The sequence below is a fragment of the Lipotes vexillifer genome, unplaced genomic scaffold (genome assembly GCF_000442215.2).
Source record: "Lipotes vexillifer unplaced genomic scaffold, Lipotes_vexillifer_v1.1 scaffold189, whole genome shotgun sequence".
NCBI classification, from domain to species: Eukaryota; Metazoa; Chordata; class Mammalia; order Artiodactyla; family Lipotidae; genus Lipotes; species Lipotes vexillifer.
This window is the reverse complement of record NW_006785816.1, coordinates 328,102-354,643: the sequence shown is the minus strand read 5'-3', so window position 1 is coordinate 354,643 and position 26,542 is coordinate 328,102. Positions and strand designations below refer to the sequence as shown.

Below are 26,542 nucleotides of genomic sequence, written 5' to 3'. Positions count from 1 at the left end.
TGCCTTTGTAAATAAGGAAGACTGTATTAAAGGTCTGTGGACAAAGAGGAGTGGGTTTTTTATGAAAAAATAATACAAACCTTCTAAAACTGGACATTAGATTTCCCTGTTCAAATCGGTAGACGTTCCTACCAATTTGGGCAGGCCACCTGCAATCTCTTCCTTCCCCTGTCTTCCCTTTTCTCCACTCTCTTCCCATCTCCCAAGTTTATATTCCTTTCTATGGGAGAACCAACTACCATCTTTTTATCAGGTCTCAAGTTCCTGTTGTCAAATTCTCATCTTTTGCCCCAAGAAGTACATCAAGGTGTTTCACAAAACAAAAACAGGAGGAAATCTGGAGATAGCTATAGAGATCATCTCTTTGAATTACAAATACAAACAAGGAAACTGAGGCTCAAAGGCTTTAGGTGACTTTCTGAGACTAGAGAGTTGATATCACTTCCAATCCTCCGTCAGATGCAAGACACAAAGCCTCAGAGACATAACTTTCCAATAAAGCTCCCAGTGCCAGACTGTGGGCCTATTTTAAGATGCAATCAATTGTGCTTCAAACATTTTGGGGAGACATCATGGCCTTCTCCACCAAGCTCCATGAGGTGTTTGTGAAATGACATTGTGATGTGTGACCTGCTTGATACTTGCCTCATGTTGGTACCGGATTGTGGGTGTTGCCTCCAGTTGCCTCAGGAAGTGTAAACACTAATGTTATTTTGCTTCCACTGTGTGTGATACTTACTGAGCAATACAGATAAAATTAGTTTCTGTTCCAGTAAACACCCAATTTAAAGAGTGTCTCTGTTTTTCTCCTTCCCTTTGACATTGTGTTTTTCCTACACTGTTCATTTCCTTTATTATAATGTGATTTGGTCTTGCTTGCCATTCACAGTTTCCAGCCGTAATAAAAATAAATACTTATTCCAAATGGTAAATGCTCACTAAGAGTCCTACCCTCATGTTGTATTTATTTAGCCTCGACTGAGCCCAGGGTTGCATTTTCTGAGTAAATACAGCACACATTAGAGCACCCCACACAATCAGTCCCTGGGGATCCACACACCAGCTCCTCAAAACTTCCTGTGGTATCTCCAGACACATGTCCCCAACACAACTTGGATGGCGCAGTCCAGGAGGGGTAGGACTTGAAACTAAGGAGGAGATCCCAAAGCTGGTGCTGAGAGAAATGTTCCTTATCCCACAGGGACAGCATGGTGACAGGCAGGCCTGGCCTCATCAGAACCTCTAGTGGAACGATGAATGTGTCCTGGCAGGGGGCAAAGTGGGGCAAATCCAGGAGCAGCAAGAAGGGAGGCAGCATGAGAGGAGTCCATGAGCAAGTATCAGGGTTCAATCACCAAGGTGGAGTTTGGGGATCTCCTTCCCACCCAGGGGGCAAGGGAATGTCGAGAGTGAGATAGGGCAATAACTCCCAAAGGACTGGGATACTGGGCAGGTTACCAAGGAGAAGCCCTCACCTCATTCAACAAATATTTTGTGAACAACCACTATGTATCGGGCATTGTTTTGAAGGCTGGAGAAAAAGCAATGACAAAATTAAAACATAGTTCCTACCCTCATGGAGCTTATAATCTAGTGAGGAAGACAGATCATAATTAAATAATCCCAGAATTTGACTCATGATATGTGCTATGAGGAAAAGGTACAAGGGGCTTTAAGGATGCACAACAGTGAGCCTTCGCTGGGTCTGGGAGGTCAAAAGCATTGCTGAGGGAGTGGCATTTAGGTTGAGCTCTGAAGGATGAGCTGGTTACCTGAAAGACATTCACCAGAGAGAAAAAAACCTCAAAGAAGAGGGAAATCAGCATGTGCTGAGCAGTCCTGCATTCAATAAATATTTATTAAGTACCCACTATATGCTGGCATTTGGGATACATTAGTGAACAAAAAGGCAAAGATCCCTGCCCTCATGGAACTTCTATGTTTGCAGAATGTGAAACTGGAAAACACATAGGGTGAAAACCAGGCAATGCTAATCACCTCGATGTGGCCAAATGTAAATGGGAGAGCTTGGAGATTAGGCTGCAGGGTAGGAGGGGACCAGACTACAAAGACTTTTTCATCACACAGAGGAGAATTAGATCACAAGGAGCCCACTTCCCTGGATTCTGCAAAGACAAGGGCAGCATCTTACTCATCTTTGTATCTCCAGCACTTAATACAGTGCCTGACAGATGACAACTGCTCAGCACATGAATGAATGAATGACCTTAGACAGGCCAGTGAACAATGAGAAGTACATTTTAGAAAGATAATCTTTGGTGGGAGGGAGATAAATTAGAAGTTTGGGATTAACGTATACACACTACTGTGTATAAAATAGATAAACAACAAGGACCTACTATATAGCACAGGAAACTATATGCAATGTCTTGTAATAACCTATAATGGAAAAGAATCTGAAAAGTATATATATATATATATATATATATATATATTCTTTTTCAGATCACTTTGCTGTACACCTGAAGCTAACACAACATTGTAAATTAACTATACTTCCATTTTTAAAAAGAAATTGAAAAAAAAAAAGATAATCATGTAATGCAGAAGATGGGATTGAGACAAGGAGACCAGCTAGAAGGAATTGCAGTTGTCTAGATCGGTAGTTGCCATATGGGTTTGCCTGTTTATTTATAAATTGTATACCTCAGTATCACAATACTGAGAGAGTCATTACTAAAACACACATAAAAATAGGAATTTTATTATTTTCTTCCTCCGCTCCAGTGGAGGTTGTTCTGGAGACCAGTGCTCTGGATGATGAGGATTAAGTAGTGAAAGAGGCAAAGGAGATGGAGATGGAGAGGGGTGTGTTTGAGGACAAGTGGGGGTCTGTGTCCCACACAGCACAAGAGCTGGACAGCAGCCAGCCCTGACGAGAAGGAACATACACGGATAGAAAACAGCGCTGAATTGCTGCTCCAACAAATTCTATTGTCTGACCCACGTGGAGGAACCTGGTCAAACACACCTCATCCAGGATTAGTTGGTGTTTGGTAGGATAACCTGACGGCGTGGTAAGAAGCGAGAAGAAGGGAAGGTGTCTAGAAGAAATGTGGTTGAGGCCAAAGCAAATCCAGAGAAGGTAACTGCCTTCTGCCGAGGGTGTTTACTGACCTGGATCTACCTGTGAGTGGAAATTTCACCTGGGGCCTCAAGCTGTGAAATCAATTTACAGTTTATTCCCTCTAGTCATGAAGCCAAGAGGGGCAATAGCCAGAAGGCCCATCCACGCTGATGATTCATCCACTCTGGAAAGTCTTATAGGCAGAAATAGTATTTTCTCTGTCTGCCCAGACTCCCACTGCCCATCACCTACCCTGGTGATGATGATCACTGCCATTTAATGAGTATCCACCATGTGCCAGGCATTGACTTAGGAAATTTACGTTTAGTTAACGCTCACAGCAGCCCCGTGAAGGAGACATTGTGCTCTCCCTGTCCTCATGCTGTAGATAAGGAAAATGAGGATTAGGGACAACGACATTGTACCACCAGTACTTGTCCAAACTGAGATTAGAACCCAGGTATGTCTGACTCCAACTGCATTAGCTTTTCACTATACCTGCCTCTGCCTCATGTAGTTACTGGGAGCTGTGGGCTCTGGTCCTAGCCTCCCTTTTTGACCTTATCAATTCCCATGCCTGCCCTCCCAGGTGCTATGCTCTGCCGCACTAAACTTCCTGCTGCTCCCTTACACACCATCTTCTTCATCATGCTTCTCAACTTGAATGCCAATGCTGTGGGTCCACAGACCACATCTGGAATAATAAGGACCTAGAAACTCACTACAAATGCAGAATCTCGTTTCTGCCCCACCTCAGACCTCCTGAATCAGAATCTTTAACAAGCTCCCCAGGGGCTTTATATGTGCATTATAATTTAAGAAGCACTGGTCTCAACCTGAAATACCCTTTCCTTAGTTCTGCGCCAGACCACCCTTTACTCTTTTGAGCATGTACTATGTGCTAGGCACTGTGCTTAGAACTGAAGACACAAAGTCAAATCAAATATGAGGCACAAACTTAAGATGATGATAATGTATCCATGAGACAGACATGTAAATAAATAGTATTTTTTAAAGGGTGAGCGCTATGAACAAGGTAAGGGTAAGAACAGGGTGTAGTATTTTCCATACCTCACTATCTCTAAGCACCATCATAATACCAGATACCAAGAAAAGGTCAATGATATTTCTGTAAGAAAGTAATGGACATATATACACTACCAAACGTAAGGTAGATAGCTAGTGGGAAGCAGCCGCATAGCACAGGGATATCAGCTCGGTGCTTTGTGACCGCCTGGATGGGTGGGATAGGGAGGGTTGGAGGGAGGGAGACACAAGAGGGAAGAGATAATGGGAACATATGTATATGTATAACTGATTCACTTTGTTATAAAGCAGAAACTAACACATCATTGTAAAGCAATTATACCCCAATAAAGATGTTAAAAAAAAAAAAAAGAAAGTAAAGGGGGGAAGGTAAGACATAGAAAAGGAAGGAAAGAGAAATATAAGGAATTACAATAAACTATAATTTCTAGGGACTTCCCTGGAGGTCCAGCGGTTAGGACTCTGTACTTCCACTGCAGGGGGCACGGGTTTGATCCCTGGTCTGGAAGATCCAGCAAGCCACTCAGCGCGGCCTAAAAGAGACAAATAAATAAAATAAACTATAATTTCTAAAATGACAACTCAAACAAGATATACCCATCAGTGACTTCCCCAAGGGGCAGCTTCACTTGAACACTTGGATACCCTGATAACAAGATCACTGTAGCCCCCAATCGACCAAACTCTCCTTTGCTCGTGTGATTCATTTGGACAATGGTGTTATCATTCAGTAAACAATTAGCCTAGAAATATGGATTTACCCTTGACTCTTCCTTCTCCTTTGATCTTTCTATAAAGCTATTAAAAACTGCTATTGTTCTATTCATTCATGTGTTAGTTACTCAGTGTCCAAGGAATGTTCTGAGTAGGAGGTCAGGGGTTGAAAAGATCATTTCTAGCTGAAGCGCTTGCAGAATTTCTGCTGAGAATCAGGAAGTCAGAGCGTGTGGTCAGAAAGAGATCTGAATCCTGGCCCAGACACTTGCTAGTTGTGACGTTAGGGCAGTCCCCTACTCTCTTTGCACCACTGTCTGTAAGAGAGCATAACGATATTACCTCACAGGCTTAGGTAAGGAATCAGAGAGACATACACCATTGTTATTATTATCGTTGTCATGGAGCGGGGTGGGATATGAACATGCAGTTGATGACATAGCTTAAACAAAGAGAAGAGGAAAGGATGGAGACCTATTAAGGGAATGGTGAGCCATTTGCTTGGCCTGAGGCCCAGGGTATTATAGAAGCAGAGGGAAAAAAGGCTAGAACAGCTTCTTGGGGTCCCATCATGGTGTACTTCACTACCAAGTCAAGAGCTCTGTGGTGAATTTGATAGTAACAAAAAAACACTGAACGTTTCTACAACAGAGGGAATCATGATAAAAATTTGCTCTGCCTTGACGTGCGGGAGGACAGTGGCAAAGAAAGAGATGGAAGAACCTTCAGGTAGAAACAGGGTAGTTGAAATTGGTTCAAAATGGTGGAGTAGAGGACGTGTGCTCACTCCCTCTTGCGAGAACACCAGAATCACAACGAACTGCTGAACTATCATCGACAGGAAGACGCTGGAACTCACCAAAGACAAAGGAGAAGCCACAGTGAGATGGTAGGAGGGGTGCAATCACAATAAAATCAAATCCCATAACTGCTGGGTGGGTGACTCACAGACTGGAGAACACTTATACCACAGAAGTCCACCCACTGGAGTGAAGGTTCTGAGCCCCATGTCAGGCTTCCCAACCTGGGGGTCCGGCAACAGGAGGAGGAATTCCTAGAGAATCAGATTTTGAAGGCTAGTGGAATTTGACTGCAGGACTTCAACAGGACTGGGAGAGAGAAAGACTCCACTCTTGGAGAGCACACACAATGTAAGTGTGCACACGAGGACTCAGGGGAAGGAGAAGTGACCCCATTAGGAGACTGAACCAGACCTACCTTCTAGTGTTGGAGGATCTCCTACAGAGGCAGGGGGTGGCTGTGGCTCACCACAGGAACAAGGACACTGGCAGCAGAAGTTCTGGGAAGGGCTTCCCTGGTGGCGCAGTGGTTGAGAGTCTGCCTGCCAATGCAGGGGACATGGGTTCATGCCCCGGTCCGGGAAGATCCCACATGCCGCAGAGCGGCTAGGCCCGTTGAGCCATGGCCACTGAGCCTGCGTGTCCGGAGCCTGTGCTCCGCAACGGGAGAGGCCACAACAGCAAGAGGCCCGCGTAACGCAAAAAAATTAAAAAAAAAGAAAGCTGGAGTAGCAATACTCAGATAAAATAGACTTTAAAATAGACTATTACAAGAGACAAAGAAGGACACTACATGATGATCAAGGGATCAATCCAAGAAGAAGATAATAACAATTGTAAATATATATGCACCCAACAGAGGAGCACCCCAATATATAAAGAAAATACTAACAACCATAAAAGGAGAAACTGACAGTAACACAATAATAGTGGGGGACTTTAACACCCCACTTTCACCTATGAACAGATCATCCAGACAGAAGATCAACAAGGAAACACAGGCCTTAAATGACACATTAGACTAGATGGACTTAACTGATATTTATAGAGCATTCCATCCAAAAGCAGCAGAATACATTCTTCTCAGGTGCACGTGGAACATTCTCCAGGGCTGAACAAAAAAAAAAAAAAAAAAAAAAGAAGAAGTTCTGCAAAGTACTCCTTGTCATGAGCCCTCCCAGAGTCCCCCATTAGCCCCACCAAAGGGCCAAATAGGCTCCAGTGCTGGGTCACCTCAAGGCAAAGAAACAAATGGGAGGGAACACAGCCCCACCCATCAGCAGACAAGTGGAATAAAGTTTTACTGAGCTCTGCCCACCAGAGCAAAACCCAGATCTACCCACCACGAGTCCCTCCCATAACGAGGCTTGCACAAGCCTCTTAGATAGCTTCATCCACCACAGGGCAGACAGCAGAAGCAAGAACTACAATTCTGCAGCCTGTGGAATGAAAACCACATCCACAGAAAGATAGACAGAATGAAAAGGCAGAGGACTATGTACCAAATGAAGGAACAAACTAAAACCCCAGTAAAACAACTAAATGAAGTGGAGGTAGGCAACCTTCTAGAAAAAGAATTCAGAATAATGATAGTGAAGATGACCCAGGACCTCGGAAAAAGAATGGAGGCAAAGATTGAGAAGATGCAAGAAATGTTTAACAATGACCAAGAAGAATTAAAGAACAAACAACCATAGATGAACAATACAATAACTGAAACAAAAAAATACACTAGAAGGAATCAATAGCAGAATAACTGAGGCAGAAGAACAGATAAGTGACCTGGAAGACAGAATGGTGGAATTCACTGCCATGGAACAGAATAAAGCAAAAAGAATGAAAAGAAATGAAGAAAGCCTAAGAGACCTCTGGGACAACATTAAATGCACCAGCATTTGCATTATAGGGGTCCCAGAAGGAAAAGAGAGAGAGAAAGTACCCGAAAAAATATTCGAAGGGATTATAGTTGAAAACTTCCCTAACATGGAAAGGAAATAGCCACCCAAGTCCAGGAAGCACAGAGAGTCCCAGGCAGAATAAACCCAAGGAGAAACATGCTGAGACACATAGTAATCAAACTGACAAAAATTAAAGACAAAGAAAAATGATTGAAAACAACCAGGGAAAAAAACCAAATAACATACAAGGGAACTCCCATAAGGTTAACAGCTGATTTCTCAGCAGAATCTCTACAAGCCAGAAGGGACTGGCATGATACGTTTAAAGTGATGAAAGGGAAGAATCTACAACCAAAATTACTCTACCTGACAAGAATCACATTCAGATTTGAAGGAGAAATCAAAAGTTTTACAGACAAGCAAAACCTAAGAAAATTCAACACCACGAAACCAGCTCTACCACAAAGGCTAAAGGAACTTCTCTAAGTGGGAAACACAAGAGAAGAAAAGGACCTACAATAACAAACCCATAACAATTAAGAAAATGGTAATAGGAACATACATATCGATAATTACCTTAAATGTGAATGGATTAAATGTTCCAACCAAAAGACACAGGCTCACTGAATGGATACAAAAACAAGACGCATCTATATGCTGTCTACAAGAGACCCACTTCAGACCTAGGGACACATACAGACTGAAAGTGAGGGGATGGAAAAAGATATTCCATGCAAATGGAAGTCAAAAGGAAGCTGGAGTAGCAGTACTCATATCGGATAAAATAGACTTTAAAATAAAGAATGTTACAAGAGACAAGGAAGGACACTACATAATGATCAAGGGATCAATCCAAGAAGAAGATATAACAATTATAAATATATATGCACCCAACATCGGAGCACCTCAATAAGGCAACTGCTAACAGCTGTAAAAGAGGAAATCGACAGTAACACAATAATAGTGGGGGACTTTAACACCTCACTTACATCAATGGACAGATCATCCGGACAGAAAATTAATAAGGAAACACAAGCATTAAATGACACAACAGACCAGATAGATTTAATTGATATTTATAGGACATTCCATCCAAAAACAGCAGATTACACTTTCTTCTCAAGTGCACATGGAACATTGTCTAGGATACATCACATCTTTGGTCAAAAATCAAGCCTTGGTAAATTTAAGAAAATTGAAATCATATCAAGCATCTTTTCTGACCACAATGCTATGAGATTAGAAATCAATTACAAGGGAAAAAAATAAATAAAAAACACAAACACATTGAGGCTAAACAATATGTTACTAAATAACCAAGAGATCACTGAAGAAATCAAAGAGGAAATCAAAAATTCCCTAGAGACAAATTAAAATGGAAACACAACGACCCAAAACCTATGGAATGCAGCAAAAACAGTACTAAGAGGGAAGTTTATAGCAATATAATCCTACCTCAAGAAACAAGAAAAATCTCAAATACACAGTCTAACCTTACACCTAAAGGAAATAGAGAAAGAAGAACAAACAAAACCCAAAGTTAGTAGAAGGAAAGAAATCATAAAGATCAGAGCAGAACTAAATGAAATAGAAACAAAGAAAACAATAGCAAAGATCAATAAAACTAAAAGGTGGTTCTTTGAGAAGATAAAGTTGATGAACCTTTAGCCAGACTCATGAAGAAAAAGAGGGAGAAGACTCAAATCAATAAAACTAGAAATGAAAAAGGAGAAGTTACAACTGACACTGCAGAAATACAAAGCATCATAAGAGACTGCTACAAGCAACTCTATACGAATGAAATGGACAACCTGGAAGAAATGGACAAATTCTTAGAAAGGGATAACCTTCCAAGACTGAACCAGGAAGAAATAGAAAATATGAACAGACCAATCACAAGCACTGAAATTGAAACTGTGATTAAAAATCTTCCAACAGGGCTTCCCTGGTGGCGCAGTGCTTGAGAGTCCGCCTGCCGATGCAGGAGACGCGGGTTCATGCCCCGTTTCGGGAAGATCCCACATGCCGCGGAGCGGCTGGGCCCGTGAGCCATGGCCACTGAGCCTGCGCGTCCGGAGCCTGTGCTCCGCAAATGGGAGAGGCCACAACAGTGAGAGGCCCGCATAACGCAAGGAAAAAAAAAAAAAAAAAAAATCTTCCAACAAACAAAAGTCCAGGGCCAGATGGCTTCATTGGTGAATTCTATCAAACACTTAGAGAGGAGCTAACACCCATCCTTCTCTAACTCTTCCAAAAATTTGTAGAGGAAGGAACACTCCCAAACTCATTCTATGGGGCCACCATCACCCTGATACCAAAACCAGAAACAGATACTACAAGAAAAGAAAATTACAGACCAATAACATTGATGAATATAGATGCAAAAATCCTCATCAAAATACTAGCAAACAGAATCCAACAGCACATTAAAAGGATCATACACCATGATCAAGTGGGATTTATCCCAGGGATGCAAGGATTCTTCAATATATGCAAATCAATCAATGTGATACACCATATTAACAAATTGAAGAATAAAAACCATACAATCATCTCAATAGATGCAGAAAAAGCTTTTGACAAAATTCAACAGCCATTTATGATAAATAATTTCCAGAAAGTGGGCACAGAGGGAACCTACCTCAACATAATAAAGACCATATATGACAAACCCACAACAAACATCATTCTCAATGGTGAAAAACTGAAAGCATTTACTCTAAGATCAGGAACAAGACAAGGTTGCCCACTCTCGCCACTATCATTCAACATAGTTTAGGAAGTCCTAGCCACGGCAATCTGAGAAGAAAAACAAGAAAAGGGATACAAATTGGAAAAGAAGAATTAAAACAATCACTTTTTACATATGATATGATATTATACATAGATTATCCTAAAGATGCCACCAGAAAACTATTAGAGCTAATCAATGAATGTGGCAAAGTTGCAGGATGCAAAATTAATGCACAGAAATCTCTTGTATTCCTATACACTAACAACAGAAGATCAGAAATAGAAATTAAGGAAACAATCCCATTCACCATTGCAATAAAAATAATAAAATACCTAGGAGTAAACCTACCTAAGGAGGTAAAATACCTATACTCAGAAGCATATTAGACACTGGTGAAAGAAATGAAAGATGACACAAACAGATGGAGAGATATACCATATTCTTGGACTGGAAGAATTAATATTGTGAAAATGACTATACTACCCAAAGCAATCTACAGATTTAATCCAATCCCTATCAAATTACTAGTGGCATTTTTACAGAACTAGAACAAAAAATCTTAAAAATTTGTATGGAGACACAGAAGACCCCGAATAGCTAAAGCAGTCTTGAGGGAAAAAAACGGAGCTGGAAGAATCAAACTCCCTGACTTCAGACTATATTAAAAAGCTACAGTAATGAAGACAATATGGTACTGACACAAAAACACAAATGTAGATCAATGGAACAGGATAGAAAGCCCAGAGGTAAACCCATGCGCCTAGGGTCAACTAATCTATGACAAAGGAGGCAAGGATATACAGTGGAGAAAAGACAGCCTCTTCAATAAGTGGTGCTGGGAAAACTGGACAGCTACATGTAAAAGAATGAAATTAGAACACTCCCTAACACCATACACAAAAATAAACTTAAAATGGATTAAAGACTTAAATGTAAGACCAGACACGATAAAACTCTTAGAGGAAAACATAGGAAGAACACTCTTTGGCATAAATCACAACAGGATCTTTTTTGACCCACCTCCTAGAGTAATGGAAATAAAAACAAAAATAAACAAATGGGACCTAATGAAACTTAAAAGCTTTTGCACAGAAAAGGAAACTATAAACAAAACAAAAAGACAACCCTCAGAATGGGAGAAAATATTTGCAAATGGATCAACAGACAAAGGATTAATCTCCAAAATATATACACAGCTCATGCAGCTCAATATTAAAAAAGCAAACAACCCAATCCAAAAATGGGCAGAAGACCTCAATAAACATTTCTCCAAAGAAGACATACAGATGGCCAAGAGGCACATGAAAAGCTGCTCAACATCACTAATTATTAGAGAAATGCAAGTCAAAACTACAGTGAGGTATCACTTCACACTGGTTAGAATGGGCATCATCAGAAAATCTATAAACAACAAATGCTGGAGAGGGTGTGGTGAAAATGGAACCCTCTTGCACTGTTGGTGGGAATGTAAATTGATACAGCCACTATGGAGAACAGTATGGAGGTTCCTTAAAAAATTAAAAATAGAACTATCATATGACCCAGCAATCCCACTACAGGACATATACCCAGAGAAAACCATAATTCAAAGAGACACATGCACACCAATGTTCACTGCAGCACTATTTACAATAGCCAGCTCATGGAAGCAACCTAAATCCCCATTGACAGATGAATGGATAAAGCAGATGTGGTACATATACACAATGGAGTATTACTCAGGTATAAAAAGGAACAAAATTGGGTCATTTGTAGCGATGTGGATGAACCTAGAGACTGTCATACAGAGTGAAGTAAGTCAGAAAGACAAAAACAAATATCGCATATTAACACATATATGTGGAATCTAGAAAAATGGTACAGATGAACTGGTTTGCAAATCAGAAAGAGAGACACAGATGTAGAGAACAAATATATGGACACCAAGGGGGGAAAGTGGGTGGGAGGGTAGGATTAATTGGGAGATTGGGATTGACATATATACACTAATAAGTATAAAATAGATAACTAATAAGAACCTGCTGTATAAAGTAAGTCAGAAAGAGAAAAATACCGTATACTAACACATATATACGGAATGTAAAAAAAAAAACTTGGTCATGAAGAACCTAGGGGCTGGACAGGAATAAAAATGCAGACCTACTAGAGAATGGACTTGAGTACACGGGGAGGGGGAAGGGTAAGCTGGGACAAAGTGAAAGAGTGGCATGGACATACATACACTACCAAATATAAAATAGATAGCTAGTGGGAAGCAGCCGCATAGCACAGGGAGATCAGCTCTGTGCTTTGTGACTACCTAGAGGGGTGGGACAGGGAGGGTGGGAGGGAGGGAGACGCAAGGGGAAGAGATATGGGGATATATGTATATGTATAGCTGATTTACTTTGTAATAAAGCAGAAACTAACACACCATTGTAAACCAAGTTTACTCCAATAAAGATGTTAAAAAAAAAAAAAAGAACCTGAACCTGCTGTATTAAAAATAAATTAACAAAATAAAATTCAAAAAGAAACCTGAACACAAAAAATAAAATAGAGGCTTCCGGGAAGATGGCGGAAGAGTAAGATGCGGAGATCACCTTCCTCCCCACAGACACACCAGAAATACATCTACATGTGGAACACCACCTACAGAACACCTACTGAATGCTGGCAGAAGACCTCAGACCTCCCAAAAGGCAAGAAACCCCCCCACATACCTGGGTACGGCAAAAGAAAAAATAAACAACAGAGACAAAAGAATAGGGACGGGACCTGCACCAGTGGGAGGGAGCTGTGAAGGAGGAAAGGTTTCCATTCACTAGGAAGCCCCTTCGCATGCGGAGGGCAAAGCAGAGAGATTCCCGCACAGAGGATCAGGGCCGACCGGCACTCACCAGCCTGAGCGGCTTGTCTGCTCACCCGCCGGAGCGGGCAGGGCCTGGAGTTGAGGCTCGGGCTTCGGTCGGAGCGCCGGGAGAGGACTGGTTGGCGGCGTGAACACAGCCTGCAGGGTGTTAGTGCGCCACAGCTAGCCGGGAGGGAGTCCGGGGAAAAGTCTGGACCTGCCGAAGAGGCAAGAGACTTTTTCTTCCCTCTTTGTTTCCTGGTGCACTGGTGCGAGCAGCGGCTAAAAGCGCAGACCCCAGAGACGGGCATGAGACTCTAAGGCTCTTGCTGCCACCACCAAGAAGCCTGTGTGCAAGCACAGGTCACTATCCACACCCCGCTTCCGGGGAGCCTGTGCAGCCCGCCACAGCCAGGGTCCCGCCGGGATCCAGGGACAACTCCCCCGGGAGAATGCACGGCGCGCCTCAGGCTGGTGCAACGTCACGCAGGCCTCTGCCGCCGCAGGCCCGCCCCGCACTCCTTGCCCCTCCCTCCCCCCGGCGTGAGTGAGCCAGAGCCCCCGAATCAGCGGCTCCTTTAACCCCGTCCTGTCTGAGCGAAGAACAGACGCCCTCCGGCGACCTACATGCAGAGGCGGGGTCAAATCCAAAGCTGAGCCCCTGGGAGCTGTGAGAAAAACGAAGAGAAAGGGAAATCTCTCCCAGCAGCCTCAGAAGCAGCGGATTAAAGCTCCACAATCAACTTGATGTACCCTGCATCTGTGGAATACATGAATAGACAACGAATCATCTCAAATTAAGGAGGTGGACTTTAAGAGCAAGATTTATGATTTTTTCCTCTTTTTGTGAGTGTGTATGTGTATGCTTCTGTGTGAGATTTTGTCTGTATAGCTTTGCTTCCACCATTTGTCCTAGGGTTCTATCTGTCCGTTTTTTTTTGTTGTTGTTGTTGTTTTTAATTTTTTTTCATTTTTTCCCCTTAATAATTATTTTTTTATTTTAATAACTTTATTATATTTTACCTTACTTTATTTTATTTTACTTTATCATCTTTCTCTCTTTTTTTCCTTCCTTCCTCCCTCCCTCCCTCCTTTCCTTCTTTCTTACTTTCTTTCTACTTCTACTAATTCTTTCTTTCTACCTTTTCTCCCTTTTATTCTGAGCTGTGTAGATGAAAGGCTCTTGGTGCTGCAGCCAGGAGTCAGTACTGTGCCTCTGAGGTGGGAGAGCCAACTTCAGGACACTGGTCCACAAGAGACCTCCCAGCTCCACATAATATCAAACGGCGAAAATCTCCCAGAGATCTCCATCTCAACACCAGCACCCAGCTTCACTCAACGACCAGCAAGCTACAGTGCTGGACATCCTATGCCAAAAAACTAGCAAGACAGGAACACAACCCCACCCATTAGCAGAGAGGCTGCCTAAAATCATAATAAGTCCACAGACACCCCAAAACACACCACCAGACGTGGACCTGCCCACCAGAGAGACAGGATCCGGCCTCATGCACCAGAATACAGGCACTAGTCCCCTCCACCAGGAAGCCTACACAACCCACTGAACCAACCTTAGCCACTGGGGACAGACACCAAAAACAACGGGAACTACGAACCTGCAGCCTGCATAAAGGAGACCCCAAACACAGTAAGATAAGCAAAATGAGAAGACAGAAAAACACACAGCAGATGAAGGAGCAAGATAAAAACCCACCAGACCTAACAAATGAAGAGGAAACAGGCAGTCTACCTGAAAAAGAATTCAGAATAATGATACTAAAGATGATCCAAAATCTTGGAAATAGAATAGACGTAATGTAAGAAACATTTAACAAGGACCTAGAAGAACTAAAGATGAAACAAACAATGATGAACAACACAATAAACGAAATGAAAAATACTCTAGATGGGATCAATAGCAGAATAACTGAGGCAGAAGAACGGATAAGTGACCTGGAAGATAAAATAGTGGAAATAACTACTGCAGAGCAGAATAAAGAAAAAAGAATGAAAAGAACTGAGGACAGTCTCAGAGACCTCTGGGACAACATTAAACCCACCAACATTCGAATTATACAGGTTCCAGAAGAAGAAAAGAAAAAGAAAGGGACTGAGAAAATATTTGAAGAGATTATAGTTGAAAACTTCCCTAATATGGGAAAGGAAATAGTTAATCAAGTCCAGGAAGCACAGAGAGTCCCATACAGGATAAATCCAAGGAGAAACACGCCAAGACACATATTAATCAAACTGTCAAAAATTAAATACAAAGAAAACATATTAAAAGCAGCAAGTGAGAAACAACGAATAACACACAAGGGAATCCCCATAAGGTTAACAGCTGATCTTTCAGCAGAAACTCTGCAAGCCAGAAGAGACTGGCAGGACATATTTAAAGTGATGAAGGAGAAAAAACTGCAACCAAGATTACTCTACCCAGCAAGGATCTCATTCAGATGTGATGGAGACATTAAAACCGTTACAAACAAGGAAAAGCTGAGAGAGTTCAGCAACACCAAACCAGCTTTACAACAACTGCTAAAGGAACTTCTCTAGACTAGAAGCACAAGAGAAGGAAAAGACCTACAATAACGAACCCAAAACAATTAAGAAAATGAGAATAGGAACATACATATCGATAATTACCTTAAATGTAAATGGACTAAATGCTCCCACCAAAAGACACAGATTGGCTGAATGGATACAAAGACAAGACCCATATATTTGCTGTCTACAAGAGACCCACTTCAGACCTAGAGACACATACAGACGGAAAGTAAGGGAATGGAAAAAGATACTTCATGCAAATGGAAACCAAAAGAAAGCAGGAGTAGCAATTCTCATATCAGACAAAATACACTTTAAAATGAAGACTCAAGTGCTCATGGAACATTCTCCAGGAGAGATCATATCTTGGGTCACAAATCAAGCCTTGGTAAATTTAAGAAAATTGAAATTGCATCAAGTATCTTTTCTGACCACAATGCTATGAGACTAGATATCAATTACAGGAAAAGATCTGTAAAAAATACAAACACATGGAGGCTAAACAATACACTACTTAATAACCAAGTGATCTCTGAACAAATCAAAGAGGAAATCAAAAAATAACTAGAAACAAATGACAATGGAGACACGATGACCCAAAATCTATGGGATGCAGCAAAAGCAGTTCAGAGAAGGAAGTTTATAGCAATACAATCCTACCTTAAAAAACAGGAAACATCTCGAATAAACAACCTAACCTTGCACCTAAAGCAATTAGACAAAGAAGAACAAAAAAAACCCAAGTTAGCAGAAGGAAAGAAATCATAAAAATCAGATCAGAAATAAATGAAAAAGAAATGAAGGAAACAATAGCAAAGATCAATAAAACTAAAAGCTGGTTCTTTGAGAGAAGATAAACAAAATTGATAAACCATTAGCCAGACTCATCAGAAAAAAGGGAGAAGACTGAAATCAATAGAATTAGAAATGAAAAAGGAGAAGTAACAACTGACACTGCAGAAATACAAAAGATCATGAGAGATTACTACAGGCAACTCTATGCCAATCAAATGGGCAACCTGGAAGAAATGGACAAATTCTTAGAAATGCACAACCTGCTAAGACTGAATCAGGAAGAAATAGAAAATATGAACAGACCAATCACAAGCACTGATATTGAAACTGTGATTAAAAATCTTCCAATGAACAAAAGCCCAGAACCAGATGGCTTCACAGGCGAATTCTATCAAACATTTAGAGAAGAGCTAACACCTATCCTTCTCAAACTCTTCCGAAATATAGCAGAGGGAGGAACACTCCCAAGCTCATTCTACCAGGCCACCATCACCCTGATACCAAAACCAGAGAAGGATGTCACAAAGAAAGAAAACTACAGGTCAATATCACTGATGAACGTAGATGCAAAAATCCTCAACAAAATACTAGCAAACAGAATACAACAGCACATTAAACAGATCATACACCATGATCAAGTAGGGTTTATTCCAGGAATGCAGGGATTCTTCAATATACACAAATCAATCAATGTGATAAAGCATATTAACAAATTGAAGGAGAAAAACCATATGATCATCTCAATAGATGCAGAGAAAGCTTTTGACAAAATTCAACACCCATTTATGATAAAAACCCTGCAGAAAGTAGGTGTAGAGGGAACTTTCCTCAATATAATAAAGGCCGTATATGACAAGCCCACAGCCAACATCATCCTCAATGGCGAAAAACTGAAAGCATTTCCACTAAGGTCAGGAACAAGACAAGGTTGCCCACTCTCACCACTCTTATTCAACATAGTTTTGGAAGTTTTAGCCACAGCAATCAGAGAAGAAAAGGAAATAAAAGGAATCCAAATCGGAAAAGAAGAAGTAAAGCTGTCGCTGTTTGCAGATGACACGATACTATACATAGAGAATCCTAAAGATGCTACCAGAAAACTACTAGAGCTAATCAATGAATTTGGTAAAGTTGCAGGATACAAAATTAATGCACAGAAATCTCTGGCATTCCTATACACCAATGATGAAAAATCTGAACGTGAAATCAAGAAAACACTCCCATTTACCAGGGCAACAAAAAGAATAAAATATCTAAGAATAAACCTACCTAAGGAGACAAAAGACCTGTATGCAGAAAATTATAAGACACTGATGAAAGAAATTAAAGATGATACAAATAGATGGAGAGATATACCATGTTCTTGGATTGGAAGAATCAACATTGTGAAAATGACTCTACTACCCAAAGCAATCTACAGATTCAATGCAATCCGTATCAAACTACCACTGGTATTTTTCACAGAAATAGAACAAAAAAATTTCACAATTTGTATGGAAACACAAAAGACCCCCAATAGCCAAAGCAATCTTTAGAAAGAAAAACGGAGCTGGAGGAATCAGGCTCCCTGACTTCAGACTATACTACAAAGCTACAGTAATCAAGACAGTATGGTACTGGCACAAAAACGGAAAGATAGTTCAATGGAACAGGAAAGAAAGCCCAGAGATAATCCCACTCACATATGGCCACCTTATCTTTGATAATGGAGGCCGGAATGTGCAGTGGAGAAAGGACAGCCTCTTCAATAAGTGGTGCTGGGAAAACTGGACAGGTACATGTAAAAGTATGAGATTAGATCACTCCCTAACACCGTACACAAAAATATGCTCAAAATGGATTAAGGACCTAAATGTAAGGCCAGAAACTATCAAACTCTTAGAGGAAAACATAGGCAGAACATTCTATGACATAAATCACAGCAAGATCCTTTTTGACCCACCTCCTAGAGAAATGGAAATAAAAACAAAAGTAAACAAATGGGACCTAATAAAACTTCTAAGCTTTTGCACAGCAAAGGGAACCATAAACAAGGCTAAAAGACAACCCTCAGAAGGGAGAAAATATTTGCAAATGAAGCAACTGACAAAGGATTAATCTCCAAAATTTATAAGCAGCTCATGCAGCTCAATAACAAAAAACAAACAACCCAATCCAAAAATGGGCAGAAGACCTAAATAGACATTTCTCCAAAGAAGATATACAGACTGCCAACAAACACATGAAAGAATGCTCAACATCATTAATCATTAGAGAAATGCAAATCAAAACTACAAGGAGATATCATCTCACACCAGTCAGAATGGCCATCATCAAAAAATCTAGAAACAATAAATGCTGGAGAGGTTGTGGAGAAAAGGGAACCCTCTTGCACTGCTGGTGGGAATGTAAATTGATACAGCCACTGTGGAGAACAGTATGGTGGTTCCTTAAAAAACTACAAATAGACCTACCATATGACCCAGCAATCCCACTACTGGGCATACACCCTGAGAAAACCAAAATTCAAAAAGAGTCATGTACCAAAATGTTCATTGCAGCTCTATTTACAATAGCCCAGAGATGGATACAACCTAAGTGTCCATCATTGGATGAATGGATAAAGAAGATGTGGCACATATATACAATGGAATATTACTCAGCCGTAAAAAGAAACAAAATTGAGCTATTTGTAATGAGGTGGATAGACCTAAAGTCTATCATACAGAGTGAAGTAAGTCAGAAAGAGAAAGACAAAAACCGTATGCTAACACATATATATGGAATTTAAGAAAAAAAAATGTCATGAAGAACCTAGGGGTAAGACAGGAATAAAGACACAGGCCTACTAGAGAATGGACTTGAGAATATGGGGAGGGGGAAGGGTAAGCTGTGACAAAGCGAGAGAGACGCATGGACATATACACAGTACCAAACGTAAGGTAGATAGCTAGTGAGAAGCAGCCGCATAGCACAGGGAGATCAGCTTGGTGCTTTGTGACCACCTGGAAGGGTGGGATGGGGAGGGTGGGAGGGAGGGAGACGCAAGAGGGAAGAGATATGGGAACATATGTATATGTATAACTGATTCACTTTGTTATAAAGCAGAAACTGACATACCATTTTAAAGCAATTATACTCTAATAAAGATGTAAATAAATAAATAAATTAAATAAAAAGAAACAGGGTAGTCAGCAGGCGACACTGGATTGCTGGAAGAGAGGTGTCAACTCACTGAGATGAAGAAACTGGCAGTATGTCTGAACGGAAACATCCAGTAGTAGGCAGATGGACATGCTAGCCTTGAATTCAGGAAATGTTTGGGCTGGAGGGACAGACTTGGAAGACATCATAGAAAATAATAGTTAAAACCAATAACAATGGTTTATGCCCTGCAGGAGTTCAGACAGGGAAGGAGGGACCCTCAGAAAATACTACCCTGGGGGTACCAGGGAAAGCAAGAGGGATCAGAGAAGCCAAGAGGAGAATTGGGATTTGTAGAATCATGGAATTAAAAGAAGAGCATCAAGTCCTGCAGATAAAGACTAAGAAAAGGACTGTGTGGCAGAGACAGGCACAAGTGACCTTCAACAGGACAGCTCACAGACGAGGGCATTCTTGGTAGTCTCTGCAGCCTACTGTAATGTGAGGCTGGTGGGAAAAGCTTGATAAATATTGGCTACCTGAAGCAGCTGCCATACCTTGGGCTCAACGCATTTAGCAAAGCAGTCAGAGTCCACTGCCAGGGTCCACCTCCTGTAGAGCTTCTTAGCCTAGCCTGGAAGGGAAATTGGTTGCTCTGACTTGAAGTGGTCGTTGGAGGAGTTCACCCCAAAAAGAGTTGTTTCTTTAATCCTGCTCTCTTGGACATTGAGGATTCATTTAACCCCTTGCCTGCCTTCAGACCATATAAGCGAGATAGAAATTATCCCCCTTTTTAGCAGCTCCGGAGGTAATTTCCCAACAAATTTGGTAGTCTGTTCTACAGTTTCTGAAAACCCTTGCCAAGGTCAACTAGAAAATAGGCCTTTGTGGCTCAAAGTTTCTAAAAAGCTCACTTGAAAAATTGAGTAATGAGTCAACTGATAGGAAAAATAAAGTCAGAGATTGCCCTCCTTCTGGAAAGATGGAGCATGGCGTCATTGGAGGCTGAGGGAATGGATTGTAAAGGGGGTGCAGAGGCCAGCATCCTGGAGAGTGTGCTCTAGGGCTCTAACTCAGGGATCTGAGGGGCTCTCTCATGCTCAAGAATATCACAAGCATGAAGTACAAAGGAGTATTTGTGCTGTGCCCTGAGAATAAACTCAAATGAAGTTATTCACAAGGAATGATTGCCATCCAGGTCCTGTCATTGAAGTTTTTCCATTTCTTGGTGCCTAGAACTGATAACCCTTGAGAGGAGATTTCATGCTCAAAGACAAAGGGCATCACTTTTACATCCAGGAGGGATGCTGGGAGGAAAGACGGTGGGAAGACAAAGAGGTACCATGCAGAAAGAAGTAGATTAAAAAAATATGCTCATTGTAGGTGAGGAGACAGAGCTTATAGTTAAGTTATGGAAAATAGTATTTTACCAGGTTAAAAAAATAAATTTAGTCATTCAAACATTTATTGAGCGGCTCCTAGGTGCCAGGCACTAGGCTGGACAACAGGGCATGATGACACATTCCCTTGAGGAGTGTACAGCCTATTGAGGGAGACAAGTGTGAGCAAACAACTGTGAAACAGCAGGAAAGGTGCTCACAGAGGCAGGTACAGGATGCTAATAGAGGCAGGGGAGACTTACTTCACCAGGAGAGAAAGAAACTTAAAAGAGCAGCACAGAGACATTGTTGTACTTCTGAAGACTTTGGTTTGAGCTACATGTAGCGGCCCACTGGCATTTGCAGACTGAATGTTCATGGATGAAAATAGTCTCCATTGAGTGATCTGAAAGGTCCCTGTAGTGAGGTAATTTGCTGAGACACAAATCTAAATGGCCTGCTAGGAGGCCAGAGTGTACTTGCCAGCCACTTAGTGAATAAATCACACCCAACACCTGGCATTTGTGCCCCAGCACAGCTTAGCTCTTCTCATTGACATCTTTGTAGTAATTCTCATACTTTGATTGACTTTTTTTTTCTTTGCAGAGTCAGAGGAATATGGAGTTAATAAGGTACAGATGTAATGAAGTAAAGAGTTTATTTTAATGGCAAAATTTATTTAAGTAGCTTTTGAAATTACCTTGGTGCCATATTTATAGAACCATTATGAGTCTAAAAATGATCCCTTATATTTTTCAGTTACACTTTACTGCTTTTTATAGTGAAACTTATATGTCATGGTGACATTCATGATTCTGGATACTCATGAAGGTCATGGATGAACCCTCTGAGAATGTCAAGGGTCCACGTCTGTGAATGATGAGTTATATTTTATTGGCACTCTACTGGACATAACATGGTCTCATTTTAAGTTTGAAAGGTAAGATATATTCTCCTTTATATGATTTTCCTATAATTTGGAGAAGGCTACTATTGCCCTTCCTTATTTATGCAGGCGTACCATGTATTACCAGAAGACAAAGGATAACATTCATCCACAAAATTGCAGCCTGACAAGCAACTCAAATCAACAGATAACTAAATTCCCCCAGTTAAATGCTTTTCTCTTGGTCTATTTCTTGGAACTTAATAACCACTGAAACTCAAACTCTGGCTCCCTCCCCAAAATACACTCCATGTACCTCAAACTTAACATGACAACACACAACCTCAATCTGCTTCCACTTCTGTCACCTTGGTTTGGCTATTAGGATCACATGTATTTAACTGAAGCTGGAAAACTCAGAGTTGACCAGGCTCTTCCCCCAGCATCTCCTCAGTTACCAAGTAAATCAGTTTTACCTCTTAAATGACTCTCAGAAGCAGTCAGGCCTCTCCAGTCCCATGGCACTGCTCTAGCTCAGGGCCAAATCATCTGTCATCACAATATCCTGACACAGTGCCTCTAACCTGTCCTTCCTCTATCCTCCAAATTGATAGAGAGTAATTCTTCTCAAAATGCAAATCTTGCATTCATTAGTTTCCACTGAAGATCAAAATATGGTCCCATCAATAGCTGGTTCCTCGCCAGTGAGTCTGATGCCAATGGTCTACACAGAACACTTTGAGAACTGCATGGACTGTGAGCTGTTTATGTCCCTAAACATGCTGTGTTCTTTCATACTTCTGTGCATTTGCCCAACTCTCGTCCTGCACTGCCCTTTCACTCTTCTACTCTTAGTGAGCCTCTTATCGGACCTTCCAGATCCAGTTCAGATGCTACTACTTCAAGAGAGCCACACGTAAATCTCTCAGTGGCTCTCCTATCTGGGCTCCTGTGCCCTTGAATACACACTATTAAAGCATGTGTCATAGTTTACAGCGACAAACTGTTCACAAGGTTATCTTCTCCAGTGATCCACAAGCTCTTGTCTTTGAATCCTAGTACTCAGCACAATGCTTGACTGCTTGGCTCCTGCCAGGTAGTCATTGTTTGCTGAATGAAAGGATCAGTGATTGAGATCGGTGGCTAAAATGGTAAAATGAGAGAAGCATGTTATCAAAGGGCAAAACTGCTTTTTTGTTAACTCTAAAGTGCATCAAGGTACCAGGAAAGTTAAAATAAGGATGAAGAGTGCTTTTAGATCTCAACTGACTTTTAAATTACTCATCACATCTGTCCTAGCTAAAGACTAACTCTAGCCAGCCTCCTGTGCAGCCTGTTAAGTCAGAATATTTCACACTTGGACACCAGATCCAGCAAATGCTCAATGATCATGGAAGAAATACTTAAAGAGAAGCTATTGGCTTTGAAAATACAAATGTTAAAAAAAACTGCCCAATAAGACCATTTGCTAATTTTTTTTCTGTTTGGCATTTTAGAAGACAATATTAGACACAGGGCATCATACTGTACACGATGCCCAATATCTGTGGTGGCAGTTTCTACAGGACAATTACAGTGAGGCTTTTTCTGTTCATTCATTCACAGACAACTGTTGCACAGCTACTATGTGCCAGTCACCATGCCGTGCCCTGGACAAGCAAAGAAAAGAATAGGTCCTAAGATTCCAGGCTTTCTGTAGGCCAGATGGATTACTACAAACGGGTACCCTGGACATGTATCATTAAGCAGTTACTATTTAAATCCAGCCCGGTTCCAAAAATGTTCTCAAGTTCTCCTTGTACTTAACAGGTCACAGGTTACCTTGGGTAACCTCAAGAAGGCTGCTAAGCATTCTAATCCAGTCGGTCCTGCAAGGCACAACCTGTCTCGGGAGGCAGCTACATTCAAAACACAGTGTTTAGGTAAGTCCCTTCCTGCTCTAATTCCCCAGTGTGGGGGGGTTTGTTGAAAGAGCGTTTTCTAAGAAGGAAAAGATTCGGATGAAGGCAGGCGATATGTAAAACTGAGCTCGAGCTTCAATCAAAACTCTTGGGAGTTTTGGTGACTTGGTGTTAGGGCACGGAAGGTTTCTTTGGGTACCTTCCCCATATACAGTGGTGGAAAGAAAAGCTTCCAGAGCAAACCCAGTCAGGGAAAGACGGAAATCCACTGCATGTAGCAACATACTGGAGCCCAGACCTCAGCCTAACTCTAATTAAACAAACTACATTATAAATAACGGGCCAATCTCAGATATACTACTCCCCTAGCCCTCAGGCTGCCCCAAAGACTCACTGCCGGCCTCCCTTCTCGACCCTGGACAGCGCCGCGCCCTTCTCGGCCCCACCCACCCAACCCAGGAGGGGTCCCCACAGCCCCACGCCCACCCCCGGAACACCACCCATCGCGGCCCGGCCCCTCCCGGGCCCCACTTGTCGGGCCCCACCACGGCGCTGGCTGCCCTTTAAACACCCCCACCCTTACACAGTACCCCCACCTCCACGGCAGCCGGACGGCAGCCGGAGAGGGACAAAACTGATGGCGTACAGCCAGTTTCCTCCGCGGATCTCGTCTGGGGTTGCCCAGCCCGTGGGGCCCTCCACCCTGGGCCACAGTCCCCTGGCGCCCCCCCGAGCCCGCGGCGGGCGGGCAGAGGAGTGTCGCCGCGGCCCAGCTGCGGGGCGGGGCCGGCGGGAGCGGGGTCTCCGCCGCCGCCACTGCTGCCTCCGCCTGCCGCTCGGGCCGCCCGCTCGCCAGCCTCTGGGTGCGCTGCACGCGGGGGGCAGCCGCGGTGCAGAGGTTCATGCAGCGGCGGCGGCGGCGGCGGCGGCTGCTGCTGCTGCTGCTGCTACCGCGGAGGCAGACAGACCCGGCGCTGCCGCCGCCGCCGCCCTCCCCCGGCTACATGCAGCCGCCGCTGCCGCCTCCTCCTCTCCGGCGAGGGGCGGGGGGCTCCGGCCCGGGGTGGGCACCACTCCTCGCAGTGCCGCTCCCCTCCCTGCCCTCCGCGCTGGCCCTGGAGCCGGCGGGGGCGCCCGCCGCCTCCTAGGAGCGCACGCCCCGCGCGCCCTGCCGCGCCCTGGAGAGAGGGGGCGGGCGTGGGCAGGGGCGGGCGGGCGTCGGGGCAGCGGAGACCCGGCACGGCGGCGAGAGGAGGGGGCTGCCTCGGAGAATGCCCGGCGCCGGCTCACCGCTCCTAGGCACGGGCTGAGCCGGACCCGGAGCGGGCGGCGCGTCGCCATGCCGGTGTGACGGGCGCCCCCGGCTGCCCGCGCGGTCCCCCGCGCTGCCCCACGCCGCGCCGCGCCGGCGCCGGGCGGCAGGATGGGCTGTATCCAAAGCATTACCTGCAAGGCGCGGATCCGGCGCGAGAACATTGTGGTGTACGATGTGTGCGCCACCATCGACCAGTGCCCCACGCGCATCGAGGAGACCTCGCCCATCGTCCTGCGCTACAAGACCCCCTACTTCAAAGCTTCGGCCCGCGTGGTCATGCCCCCCATCCCCCGCCACGAGACCTGGGTGGTGGGCTGGATCCAGGCGTGCAACCAGATGGAGTTCTTCAACACCTACAGCGACCTGGGCATGTAAGCGACCGGCCGCGCGGAGTCGGAGCGGGGTCCCTGGCCCCGGTCTCTTCTGATCCCGACCCTCCTCCCCAGCTCCTTCTTACTGCTCTCCCCATCCTCTTTCTAAACCTTCCTCCCGCCTCCTCTTCCATCTCCCTCCTCCCTACGCTTTTGTTTCAGTGACAGGGCGGGTGTGTGTAGGGAGGCTCCTCGCGAAGGCATTTTCTCGTGGTTTTCTTCTGACTCCCCATGAACGCGAGAACGGTGCGATAAGGAGGGTTCGAGAGACGCGGGTGGGGGTGGCTGGCTAGTGCCCTGGGAGTTTCGGGGCGCCGCCTGTGCTTTGTGGGGATTCCCGGGAAGAGTTTGGGGGGGACCTGTAGAGAGGAGTGGAGTGGAGTGCCGGGGGCGCGTGGGCTGTGCCGCGCGTCCTTTGGAGAAACCCGAGCGGGCTTGGAGGAGAAGGTCCCGGGTGTCCCAGCTGGACTTGGTGGTTCTGCCCTTGTTCCCTCGACTGTTGACTTCGAGCCCTTGTGCCCCGGGCCGGGAAGCCTGGAGGCATTTGCATCCGGAACCGCAAACCCTGGAGAGCCGCTTTTCTGGCTTGGCTTCCTCTGGACGAGTACTGGGGTGGTGGGAACTGGAAGGCACCGGGCGCGTCCCTTGTGCGAGCAGCCTCTGGCTGGGGTGGTGTGGTGTGTGTCTTATGCTCAAGGAAAGTATGCGTCTCTTGTCGGTCTAAAGTCTTTATTTACTCCAGAACTTTACTGATTGCGACGCTGGAAGTGGTTCCCCAGCGCCCACCGCCGAATTCTGTTGGCGATCTGGGAGCTCTCCAACTTCTTTCAGCAGCGCCGCTCGGTGCGCGCCGGGCTCGGTGGCTGCGGAGACCCGAGATCGCGGCGACTCCTCTGCCGCCAGGGGCCGACAGCCTGCCCCGGAACCGCAGGCTGCTGACAGTCGCGTCCAGGACTTTATTTACTAAATTTTCATGACTCCCTGCCAGCCTCCTTTCAGAAGTAGACTCTGGGCAGTTGGCAACTACAATGGCTAAAATGTTTGGGGCCTGCGTTCTACCTGCTGTTACAATGTAGGTCTAGAGCACCCTAATTAGCTTGCAGCCTGTAGGGAA

The 26,542-nt window shown here is 43.8% G+C and overlaps 1 protein-coding gene across 1 annotated transcript in view; it reads left to right on the top strand.

Annotated features, from left to right (window-relative positions):
* The first annotated feature begins 24,662 nt into the window (after positions 1-24,662).
* FAM78B (family with sequence similarity 78 member B) overlaps positions 24,663-26,542 on the top strand; it is a 92,683-nt gene continuing 90,803 nt past the window's right edge. Inside the window, exon 1 of the mRNA XM_007458086.1 lies at positions 24,663-25,428. Within this exon, the coding sequence (XP_007458148.1) occupies positions 25,166-25,428 (263 nt within the window). The 5' untranslated portion in view covers positions 24,663-25,165. The remainder of the gene's footprint in view (positions 25,429-26,542) is intronic.